This window comes from Halichondria panicea, chromosome 10 (assembly GCF_963675165.1).
Source record: "Halichondria panicea chromosome 10, odHalPani1.1, whole genome shotgun sequence".
NCBI classification, from domain to species: Eukaryota; Metazoa; Porifera; class Demospongiae; order Suberitida; family Halichondriidae; genus Halichondria; species Halichondria panicea.
In genome coordinates, this window is record NC_087386.1 from 6,569,869 (window position 1) to 6,580,874 (window position 11,006).

Here is an 11,006-nt window from a genome sequence, read left to right on the forward strand (position 1 = left end):
TCAGTATCAAAATTTAAATTGGATTAATTGTTCTGCTATTATTATACTTTAAATCTGTTAAGTGGGTATGAATATACAATAAAAAAAGATTGCATTGTGTCATTGTACTTCGGAGGAATGTTTCAATCTTTGCAGTGAAGAAAACGAACGTTCGGCAGTTAGACAGCATGCCTATTAATTTTTAGGATCCAATTACACTTAATCTATAATAGTCTAGCTACCCTCTTTTAGTAGCTGTTCATGGAGACTTACCATTGATGTCAAAAATGAGAGGACACTTGCTTGTTGCAGATTCGCAATGTGCTTGCTCTTTATAAGAGATATATTATACGATGTGGTTCATCTAGCTGACCTTTGTACTGTGTACGTAACTATGCATAATAGCTAGCTGTTCTGAACTTCATGGAGGCAAGTAGGTAAGGTAGCTTGAGATAAGGGGGTAGTCTCGAATACCCGCCTCAACCTAAAAGCTTGAGCTGGTCAAACTCACATATGAACTTTGTTCTGCACAGTCAGCAAAGTCAAGTGGGGCTACACGCCCACAAGCATAGTGATAAAGCCACAAGCCACCGCATGTTAGGGACAGAACATACACAGAGGGCTATATCAGACAGTGTATCAATTAAGGCCGGCTAGGAGTTGAAAGCCTACGAGAAAAACACTGAGCTTGAAGCCATCATTGCACAGAGCTAGAGGGCCATGAAACCATGGTCGACGGTCACATTATATTCACATAAATGAGCATTTAGGCTGTTAATTTCGACAAGGTGTTCCAAAGGTCCTGTTGCTAGTCTGGAGAGTTCTAGTATCACATCCTTACAACTCTCTCGATGAGTTTTCCTACGTCGCCTTCTGTCAGGGGCTAACTTCTTTCTACTAGTAACAATCCATGCTCCGTGGCGGTTAGCTATAATGATATTCATGTAGACTATAATTTTATTCATGTTGTGGTCAATTAAATGTCCAAGAAATTCCTGGACACACTTGAACCAAACCTCAATGTGAGTTTGACCAGACTCAAGCTTTTAGGTTGAGGCGGGTATTCGAGACTAATAAGGGGGTGCTCCAGCACCCTGAGCACCCGTGCTTCCTACGCCACTGCCATGCTTTAGAAAAACCTCTGGTCAAGTTCCTATGTCAAAACATAATTATTAGCTGTTGAAAATACAGGCCTAGGGGTGGGGGTTTTTGGAGCTCAAAGGAGGCTGGAACTAGAATGTTACTAATGCCAAAACTTTTCTTGTAGGCTAGTTTTTAGTGTCTGTATAACATTATTTTGTAGGGGGGTCAAACTCAAATTTACTCGTAAGCATGCAGAGATGCAAGTCTTGAGGCCTGCTGTAGATCAGTTCAGATTAACAGATGGTGAAAAGAGTGATGTATGTTTAATTGGAATGGGTACTGCTTTTCCAACAAACCTTGGCATGCAACGTATAGGGCACTACTGGATATTGTGCTGAAGCTGAATAAAATAAAAATACCGTATAGCGCAAAATTTTCGAGGCACTTATATTTCGTGGATTGGCCTCTAAAAACCATTTCGTTGCACAATGTTCGCGGAATGACTGCTTACCGGAAGCCACGCCTTTAAATATTTGCACGAAAGCAGGTAATTCTAATTAAAGAACGCTTTTCGTGGACTTAATTTTCGTATAGAATTCTAACCCACGAAATCCGCGAAAATTAAGCCCCTCGAACATTTTGCGCTATACGGTACTCTTTTTTGCGCCCTCAATTGGAACAAGAAGGTCTCACTGTGTTTGTGGACAGATCTAGAGATGGCATTCGTCCTGGGGACAGATGGCGATCTGAGATTGCCTCCACCATCCACACCTGCAAATCTTTTGTTTGTGTGCTCACTCAACGCTACGTAAGGTCCGTGTACTGCAATGGAGAGCTGTACGAAGCAGTAGCTCTTAAGAAATGCATGTTCCCATGCAGTGGTGTGTGAGGAGGGTTGGGGAGATGTGCCTGCATGGAGGTGCTCCTGTGATAGAGGTGGTACGGGGCATTCTGTATGTCTCACTAGTGGCAGAGAACAGCGAGACACAACTGACAAGACTGGTGCAAAGTACTATTAAAGGTCAGTCAGTGCACACATTCTCATAGTGCATGTTACTGTTCCAACATATAGCTTATTTTGAAGTACATTGATGATATTGAATTCATTTTGCACTGAGAAACTGTAGCACCTTTATATCACCTGTTGCAGTAGCTCCAGGAATCTACCCACCGATCATGCTGGTAAGATGATGCTATATTTACTTGTTATTGTTGGTGCAAAATGTGTTATTATCCCTCATGCAGCAGGCCCATCGTCCTCTGTAATGGAAGATGTGTGTAAGAAGACTGGAGTGAGTGATCAATAACTCAATCAAGAAATCCCTGAGAGTGACATCATTCTAATCGCAGAGAAATTTTCTAACCTACTGAGCCGTGCACAAGGTATATGCAGTACTCTAAATCATAATATCAAACGTATCCTTATTATCCTGGCATTTGTGCGAGGGGAGCAAAATTTAATGTTGTACGTGTAAAAAATTAAGGGGTGTGAGATGACATGTATCTAGCATTACTATAATTATACTGCCCTCTATTAAGAATATTGTTCACCAGAACCACTCAATTGTATACCCATCGAGTTTATTCTAGAAGTTATTTCCGAGGGGACCAAATGAACCCTGTTGATTGTTGTATTTGTACAGGTTTTGACAATTGACGATCTACAACATGTTTACGAGAAACTACACACTGCACAAAGTGCCAGCCCTCACTGGTTCAATCTGGGATTGGCTCTAGGTTTAACTAATCCTGTTCTCACCAACATCGATAGCAAGCATCGTGGCGATAATGTGTCGTCTTTACGTGCAATGTTGGCTGAGCTTCTGAATACGAAAGATGTAACATGGAGTCTCCTGACAGATAGTGTCAAAAAGTCCACAGTGGATCTCAAAAATTTGGCTGATAGCGTCACAGGTAACCATTTTCAGTGTTCATGCATTTGACCTTGTGTGTGTTTAATTATAAATGCTCTGATATAAACTATCATGAAAATGTACACGTCCGCTGTCATTTTAGTGATGCCTTTTCCTTTGCATTCAGCCACAACTCCTAACCTGCTCAATCGACTCAACCTCACCCAAGCCGACCTCGGTGCCGGTGATGTAACTGATGCCACACATCGTTATGGCAATCAAGCTGGAGTGGCTCATGCATTGAGAGCGTGGCAAAGAGTGAATCCTTCCAGAGCTACCTTCAGGGCCTTGGTGGAAATTGCCATAGAACTGAGAATAGGCACTGCTGTAGACATTTGTAGATTTATTATAAGTAACTGAACAAAGATTTATTTGCCATGGGACTGAGAAGAGGAGACACTGTTGTAGATATTATTTTGTATGCTGTAGACATTTGTAGATCATTGTAAGGAACTGAACAAAGAAAATAATATTTAACATTTTGTTTTTTATTCTGAGTCTGTGATGTGTGCTTTTTTCAACACACATCTGATGTTAGGAGCAATGTTAGGGAATTACCCCTACATGATTGTATACAGGGGTGGGGCATGTACATCTAGGGGTTTTCCCGGCTGAGCTCAAACAAACTTCACTTGAATTTCCTTCGTTTATCTCTGCTTCACTGCTCTGGCTCCGGCTCCTGCTTACCAAGGCCAATGCAAGGAGTATATTGTGCGTGATATCAATAGCTAAGGTACGTTGAAAAATGCTGCATAATAATTATAGTACATGTACAGAGTGCCATAGATCCTCGGCCTCTACTATATATCTGTGGTAGTGCTATACTGTACGTACTATACACAGAATAAATTCTTATAATTATAGATCTAGCAATATTAATCAAATCCCCATATTCCTGTAGACGATGGAATCACTGGAATATAAAGCCATCAGCAGCTGCAGAGAGGAGCTGGCTAGTCTACTCTCCACTTGTCTTGAAGAAGTGACTGGTCCGTTACGCCAGAGCGAAGCACTAACTGACAAACGATACAAGACTGTCATCGGACTCGAAGATGGCGCCGGTGCTGTTATGCTTATCAAGGATTTCTTGGTCTTCACCAAAACTTCCCCATTGCATTGTTATGTTGAATTCATGACAGCATTCTTATGTCGCGGCTGAAACACGAAGGCCTCACTGTGTTTGTTGGCGAACGTAGCATTCGGCCTGGGGACAAATGGCCATTTGAGATTTCTTCCGCCATCAAAATCTGCAAAGCATTTGTCGTTATGCTCACTAAGGAATACATGAAGTCCGTGTACTGCAATGGAGAGCTGTACGAAGCAGAAGCTCTTGGCAAGCGTTTGTTCCCAGTGGTGTGTGAGGATGGTTGGGGAGATGTGCCTGGAGGTGCTCCTGTGATTGAGGTGTTGAAGGTCTTTCAGGATGTGTCTCTAGTGAAAGGAAATAAGGAGAAGCAACTAACAAGACTGGTCCATAGTATCAAAGGTCAGTCAGTAATGAATCTCAGAAATTAGTGTGCCACCATCTTAATCGAAGTATACTGTTACTAAGCGGTATTTCGTTTGCAGGAGCTGTGGCACCTTTATCGCCTTTATCACCTGTTGCCGTAGCTCCAGATTCACCTAATCTACCCACCGATCATGCTGGTAAGATGTGCTCACTATAGTGTTCAAACATTTACCCCCCCCCCACCCACACCACCCCCCACTCACACCCACACACACACAGACGGAGCTACATCCGAGAGGAAACAATCGTTAATAGCTGATGCTAAATTTGTTGCCTGGAAGGAAAAGCTTGGGCCAAAGCTGTCTCTAGAATTCAGGCAATATGATCTAATTCTAGTCGCTGGATTATTGGACAAAGTGGAGCCTTATTTAGATCAGTTCGGATTAACAGATGGTGAAAAGAGTGACGTACGTGCGAGTGCTCTGCTCAATGGCACCCAGGTTGGAATGGGTGCTGCTTTTTCAACATGGAAGTCCCACCAACCTTGGCAGGCAACGTATGGGGCACTACTGGATATTGTGTTCAGGCTGAATAAAGTGAAGGTAGCTCTTGGACTGTGCGAATTCCTAGACCAACTGCAATGTTAGCAATGTTAGCAATTTAGCAAACTGCTTTATTAATTTTATACATTTTGTAGCTCTATATTATGTATATATATAATTATTGTTATTATTGTTTCAGAGACTCAGTGTCATGAGTGTGAATAGACATGTCATCAATGGGTGCGGCATGGGATGGAGTATATACAGGGGTGTGTCACATAGGGGTCTTCCCAGGAAATACAGGGGTGGGGCATGTAGGGGGTTCTCCCAGCTGAGCTCAGCCCACAGGAATCTAATTTGTCCTTTGGATCTAGGTCAATGACTAGTTGGGCGGAGTCCAACCAACGCTGCGCTCTGGGTTGGGTATCAGTACACGTAGCAGTTTTGTTCCACCGGTACTTGAGACAGAGTATGAATATTGTTTAATCTTTAAGTGGCTGACAACCGCATGGCTCAGGGGTGTGATATAAAGAAATCAATTAACTATTTGGATGGCTATTCTAGCTGACTGGATCTAGCTATAGTTGTTTTGGAATTCAAAAAAGACCTCAGACTCTTAGAGAAAGTAGAAGAATACTGTAGCCTGTAATATAAGATTTAGTACAGGCAGAAATAAACTTTTTCATAATAGTTAGACATCTAGCACAAGGAGAGGTACAGCCAGCTATAAGACTACCCCAAGGCTTCTGAGAAGCTTTTCGAAGACCAAAGAAGGCATACATAACACAGGTTTTGTCCAAACTAATGATCTAATCTTATTGGTAGCACAACAAAACTTAAAACAAAGACAAGTCCTTTTAATTAATTAATACATACTGTTCAAGCTTCATTCATAGATTATTATTATTATTATTATTATTATTATTAAGACTTTACAGCCTGTAACGTGAATGATATAAAAACAAGTGATTGTTGTAGCAAAGACTATAGCTGACAGACTGTGCCGCATTGAGCGACACAGCTGGATAATTTAATGATTACATGTGAAGCTAGCTATAATTACGTGTGTAGCATCTGTTGCATGGGCACATTAAGTGGTAGGTACATGGGATGTCAGAGACAAAGTTTTGTTTGAAGTGCTCCCAGAAGTAATGGTGGAGTGTATTCTTTGTTGAAGTTAGTGGTGCGCTGATATCCATCAGCATAGTGGGCATCAAGTTCCATAACCTTGTGATACGATTGAGGTAGAAGTGTCTGCTTGCGCTGTAGTGATTGGCTTGTACAGTGAGTTTGTTGTTGCAACTGAAGCGGGTGCGACCAGTAACGAATTTGATGTGATCTCTTATGTTGAAGTTGTCCGAGGGTTCCTTTAGTGACTTTACTAGAAACATTATGTCCTGTATTTCAAACCAGTACATTAGAGGTAGTAGCTTCAAATCGGACAGCCTTGATCTGTATGAGCTTGAGTAATCATTGAGTATGAATTTGGTGGCTCTCCTCTGGATTCTTTCTAGTTTTTGAATGTCCTTGATCAAATTTGGTCTCCAGACTTGGGAGCAGTAGGTGACCTGGGATCTAACTAGGGTTATATATAACGATTTTTTTGTGCTGGTTTCTGATTTCATTGAAATCGTCCGTCGGATGAGGTTAAGAGCTCGGTAGGCCTTAGACGATATGAGGTTATAATGCAGTGACCAGGAGAGGTTGTTGGCTATGCACAAGCCTAGGTCTTTTTCTTTTGTAGCAAAGTTAAGGTGAGAATTGTGGATTGAGTAGAGTGTATTAGGGTTGTCTTCGTGCCAGCTAGGATGAGTTATGCGCAGCACATTACATTTTCCTTCATTGAGTTGCATGTTCCAAGTAGTGCACCAGGATGACAACTGGTTGATGTCTGTTTGTAATTCCACAGTGGGCCTAGGATTGCTTCCTTGCGAACTCCTGACATAACTGGTAAGTAGTTGGATGGAGTATTAATAACACTTGTGAAGTGTATCCTGTCATGTAGGTACGATTTAAACCACAGCCAAAGAGGGCCTGTGATGCCTGTCTTCCAAAGCTTTAGCAACAGCTCATTGTGTGGGACCGTGTCGAAAGCTTTCTTAAAATCTAGGTAGATGACATCTGTAGGTTTTCGGTTTTCTATGTTGTCAAAAACTTGGGAAAAGAATAGGATTAATTGAGAAAGACATGATCGGTTTCTTAGGAACCCGAATTGTTGGCATGTTATCTTTGGTCTCACGAATGTAATAATTTTCTTGTAGATGATAGTTTCAAAGACTTTGGATATAATTGGGAGAAGAGAGATGTGCCGAAAGTTTTCTACAAGATGGGGGTCGCCCTTCTTTGGGATTGGGCAGATTTTGTGGACCTTCCAGTGGGGTGGGAAAGTATGTGAAGATAGGCTAGAATTGAAAATGTGTGTGACTGATCTTGTGAAAGCGGTAGCACAGCATTTGAGGGTTGACGCATTTATATTATCGTGGCCTGGTGACTTTGTTGTGTCTAGTGAGGTGAGGGTTTCGTACACCTCAGACTCTTCTATAGAGATAGAGCTCAGTTGATAAGTGGGGGAGGGCATTTTGTCCCATGGAGGAAGTGTATAGTCACTTCTTGTGAATGTCGAGTTAAAGTATTTGTTGAAAATTTCAGCAATCTGTCCAGTCTCTGTGATGATGGAGCCGTTGTGGATTATTGTTCTAGTTTGTGGACTTTTCTTACTTAGGTCGCGCAGATGACGGAATAGTTTACTTGGGTTGAACTTAAAGCATACTGCCAACGATTTTTCGTACTCAGATTTGGCAGTTGTCATTAGTTCCTGGAGATGATTAGACAAGTTAGATAGCCTTAGGGATGTACTCTCAGTGGGTTTGGATTTGTTTCTGCGTGTAAGCGTTTTGCAGCGATTGATAGTATGTCTCATTTCTGTGGTATACCATTTTGGGCTTTTTGACTTCTGAGAGTTAAATTTGGGCACAAATATTTCCTGTGCTCTTGAGATGATTTTTTCTAGATGGACTGAACAGGCAGGCTTGGGTTGGCAGATAAAAAACTCAGACATGGAATTAAAATTTGCTTTTTTAAAGTTGTAGTTGCTGGCCGGTTTGTCTTTAGAGAGTAGTTTTGGTGTTTTTAAGCCATCTAGTGAGAACGTGATAAGGAAGTGATCAGACATAGGTGAACAATTAGACGAGTCAATATGCAGGTTGAGTATCCTGTCTGGTGAATTCGTGCATACTACGTCCAGTATGTTTCCTTTTGTGTGTGTTGGAGATGCAATCAGTTGGAGAAAGTTCTGAGCGAAAAGTGAGTTACAAATAGAAACCGAGAGTGGAGTTTTTCCAGACAAAGATGACCAATCTACATCTGGGCAGTTTAGGTCGCCCACCAAGATGGTGTTGTGGTTTGGAAGAGACGATATGGCGTTTGCCACTTCTAAAGAAAAATGTGCTGGTGGTATGTAGATACATGCCAGGGTTGTTTTGGGAGAAACAAGCAGTTCAATTACAATTAGTTCCAGAGATTCGTGCCTGCAGATTAGTTGAGAGGGTATATCTTCGGATATCAGAATGGCTACACCACCTCCTCTCGCACTTCTGTCTCTGCGGTAAATTTTGTAGCCAACTGGAGAAATTTCATTATCATATATCAAATCAGTGAGCCAAGACTCAGTTATACATATCACATCCAGAGATAGGCTCGCTATCATTGATAGACTATGCTTCTTTTCTAGTAGCCTAGATATCCAGCAGGAGCTGTTTCTGCATTCTCCAGAGAAATACAGTGTCCCAGCTCGCCTTGTCAGCTAAATTGAGCTGTAAGGTTTCCCACTTGAACGCAGCAATCTGATTGGGCTGCAAATTTCTTGCAGTGGGAACAAAACTGCTACATGTACTGATACCCAACCATGAGCAAAGCGTTGGTTGGACTCCGCCCAACTAGTCAATGACTACCGATACAGCGGAATACAAAGCCATCTGTAGGCTAGCTGCAGAGTGGATCTGACAGAGAGGCTCTCTAATTGCTTCAAAGATGTAGCTGAATACCTAAGTCGGAGTGGAGCACTGACTGGCAAACAATACCAGACAATCATTAGTGCTGAGATGCTCATGAATTATGTTCTTGTGGACATCAAAGACCCAGACACAACATTGGATGCATTTGCCTACTTTGTGACAGCAATGAAACAAAGTGGAAACACATTCTTCAAAGCATTTGTCAAGAAAAAAATTGAAGCTAAACGAAAGGAGTTCTATAGGGAACTGCTCCAAGTTCCACCAAGTAACGGAAAATGGTGATAATTATATGATCATGATTGAATTTTCCCATGCTCACAGGTTTCGTGGCATCTCAGGAATACGACGTCTTCATCAGCTACAGCCGTGAGACTGACATTATGCGCACAGTGGACACTCTTCTGTGCTCTCGACTGACACAAAAAGGCCTCAGCGTGTTTGTAGACAGAGATGACATTCGTCCTGGGAACAGATGGCGATCTGAAATTGCCTCTGCCATCAAAACCTGCAAAGCCTTTGTTTGTGTGCTCACTAAATGCTACGTGAGGTCATGTGTACTGCAATGGAGAGCTGTACAAAGCAGTGTCTCTTAAGAAGCGACTGTTCCCAGTGGTGTGTGAGGATGGTTGGGGAGATGTGCCTGGAGGTGCTCCTGTGACAGAGGTAGTGAGAGACTCTCTCTAGTGGCAGAGGACAGAGAGACACAATTCAAAAGACTGGTGCAATGGATTAAAGGTCAGTCATTGCATTGCAATCACTCTCATAGTGTTACTGAACTTATTTTGAAGTACTTTGCATAATGATATCATTATTCATTTTGCAGAAACTGTGGCACCTGTTGCAGTAGCTCCAGGCTCGTCTAATCTACCCACCGATCATGCTGGTAAGATGATGCTATATTTACTTGTTATTGTTGGTGCAGAATGAGTTATTATCCCTCATGCAGGTCCCTCGTCCTCTGTAATGGAAGGTGTGTGTAAGGAGACTGGAGTGATCAACAACTCGATCAAGAAATCTCTGAGAGTGACATCATTCTATTAGCGGAGAAATTTCCTCACCTGCTGAGCGTGCACAAGTTAGGTAGTACATATAAATTATATACGTAACTTGTAGTCCTGACATTTTGGTGAGAAGAGAAATGGTGTTCATGTGTATGGGGGATTGATGACATGTATCTAGAGGGTTCGGGGTATGCCCCCAGGAACTCTTTACTACCTGCTATTAAGAATATTGTTCACCTGAACCACTCAATTGTATTCCCATCGAGTTTCTTCTAGAAGGTATTTCCGAGGGGGCAACTCCCACCAAATGTAACCCTGTTGATTGTTGCTTTTGTACAGGCTTTGACAATTTACGTTCTACAATATGTTTACGAGAAACTTAAAAGTGTAAGCCCTCACTGGTTCGATCTGGGATTGGCTCTAGGTCTAACTCATCCTGTTCTCACCAACATGTATAGCGAGCATCGTGGAAATAATGTGTTGTGCTTGCGTGAAATGTTGGAGTACACAAGATGTAACATGGAGTCTCCTGTCAGATGGTCTCAAAAAGCCTACAGTGGAGCTCATCAATTTGGCTGATAGCATCACAGGTAACTATTTTTCAGTGTTTATGCATTTGACCCTGTGTGATTCAGTGGTAATATGTACATCAAACGTCATTTAAAATTTTTTTCTTTGCATTCAGCCACAACTCCTAACCTGCTCAATCAACTCGACCTCACCCCAGCCAACCTCGATGATGTAACTGATGTCACACATCGTTATGACAATCAAGCTGGAGTGGCTCATGCATTGAGAGTGTAGCGAAGAGTGAATCCTTCCAGAACTACCTTCAGGGCCTTGGTGGAAATTGCCATAGGACTGAGAAGAGGAGACACCGCTACAGACATTTGTAGATTCATTGTAAAGGAACTGAACAAAGATATTTAACGTTTTGTTTTTATTCTGTGTCTTCAACCATAGATTGAGTAGTTAACCTATGCTTCAATACATTGTGGTGGTGGTCTGTGTAAAGTTGAGCATGC

General features: G+C 42.0%; 1 protein-coding gene and 2 long non-coding RNA genes across 7 annotated transcripts; all 3 read left to right on the plus strand.

The window, feature by feature from the left end:
* Positions 1-2,173: 2,173 nt before the first annotated feature.
* Positions 2,174-3,494, plus strand: LOC135343416 (uncharacterized). Its single transcript, XR_010397163.1, has 4 exons — positions 2,174-2,244; positions 2,311-2,445; positions 2,706-2,976; positions 3,103-3,494. It is a non-coding gene; the product is annotated as an uncharacterized LOC135343416 (long non-coding RNA).
* A 90-nt stretch (positions 3,495-3,584) lies between these two features.
* LOC135342757 (uncharacterized) lies at positions 3,585-5,193 on the plus strand. The gene is made up of 4 exons (XM_064539607.1): positions 3,585-3,708; positions 3,877-4,461; positions 4,545-4,622; positions 4,705-5,193. The coding sequence occupies exons 2-4, from the start codon at positions 4,122-4,124 to the stop codon at positions 5,070-5,072; spliced, it is 786 nt and encodes a 261-aa protein (XP_064395677.1). The 5' UTR covers positions 3,585-3,708; positions 3,877-4,121; the 3' UTR covers positions 5,073-5,193.
* Positions 5,194-8,911: 3,718 nt separating this feature from the next.
* LOC135342825 (uncharacterized) lies at positions 8,912-10,975 on the plus strand. 5 transcript variants are annotated; one of them, XR_010396945.1, is made up of 7 exons: positions 8,912-9,245; positions 9,302-9,715; positions 9,804-9,863; positions 9,927-10,260; positions 10,321-10,368; positions 10,440-10,571; positions 10,667-10,975. It is a non-coding gene; the product is annotated as an uncharacterized LOC135342825 (long non-coding RNA). The 5 variants fall into 5 exon arrangements; XR_010396944.1 differs by having other exon boundaries at positions 9,927-10,368; XR_010396946.1 differs by having other exon boundaries at positions 9,927-10,060; positions 10,321-10,571.
* The last annotated feature ends 31 nt before the right edge of the window (positions 10,976-11,006 follow it).

What these genes read in the sequence shown, in the direction of transcription:
- LOC135342757 (XM_064539607.1), top strand. Translation starts at nt 4,122, where the DNA reads ATGTCGCGGCTGAAACACGAAGGCCTCACTGTGTTTGTTGGCGAACGT. An exon ending in ACTGGTCCATAGTATCAAAG is followed by an intron (nt 4,462 to 4,544) that starts GTCAGTCAGTAA and finishes TTTCGTTTGCAG; the next exon opens with GAGCTGTGGCACCTTTATCG. An exon ending in TCTACCCACCGATCATGCTG is followed by an intron (nt 4,623 to 4,704) that starts GTAAGATGTGCT and finishes ACACACACACAG; the next exon opens with ACGGAGCTACATCCGAGAGG.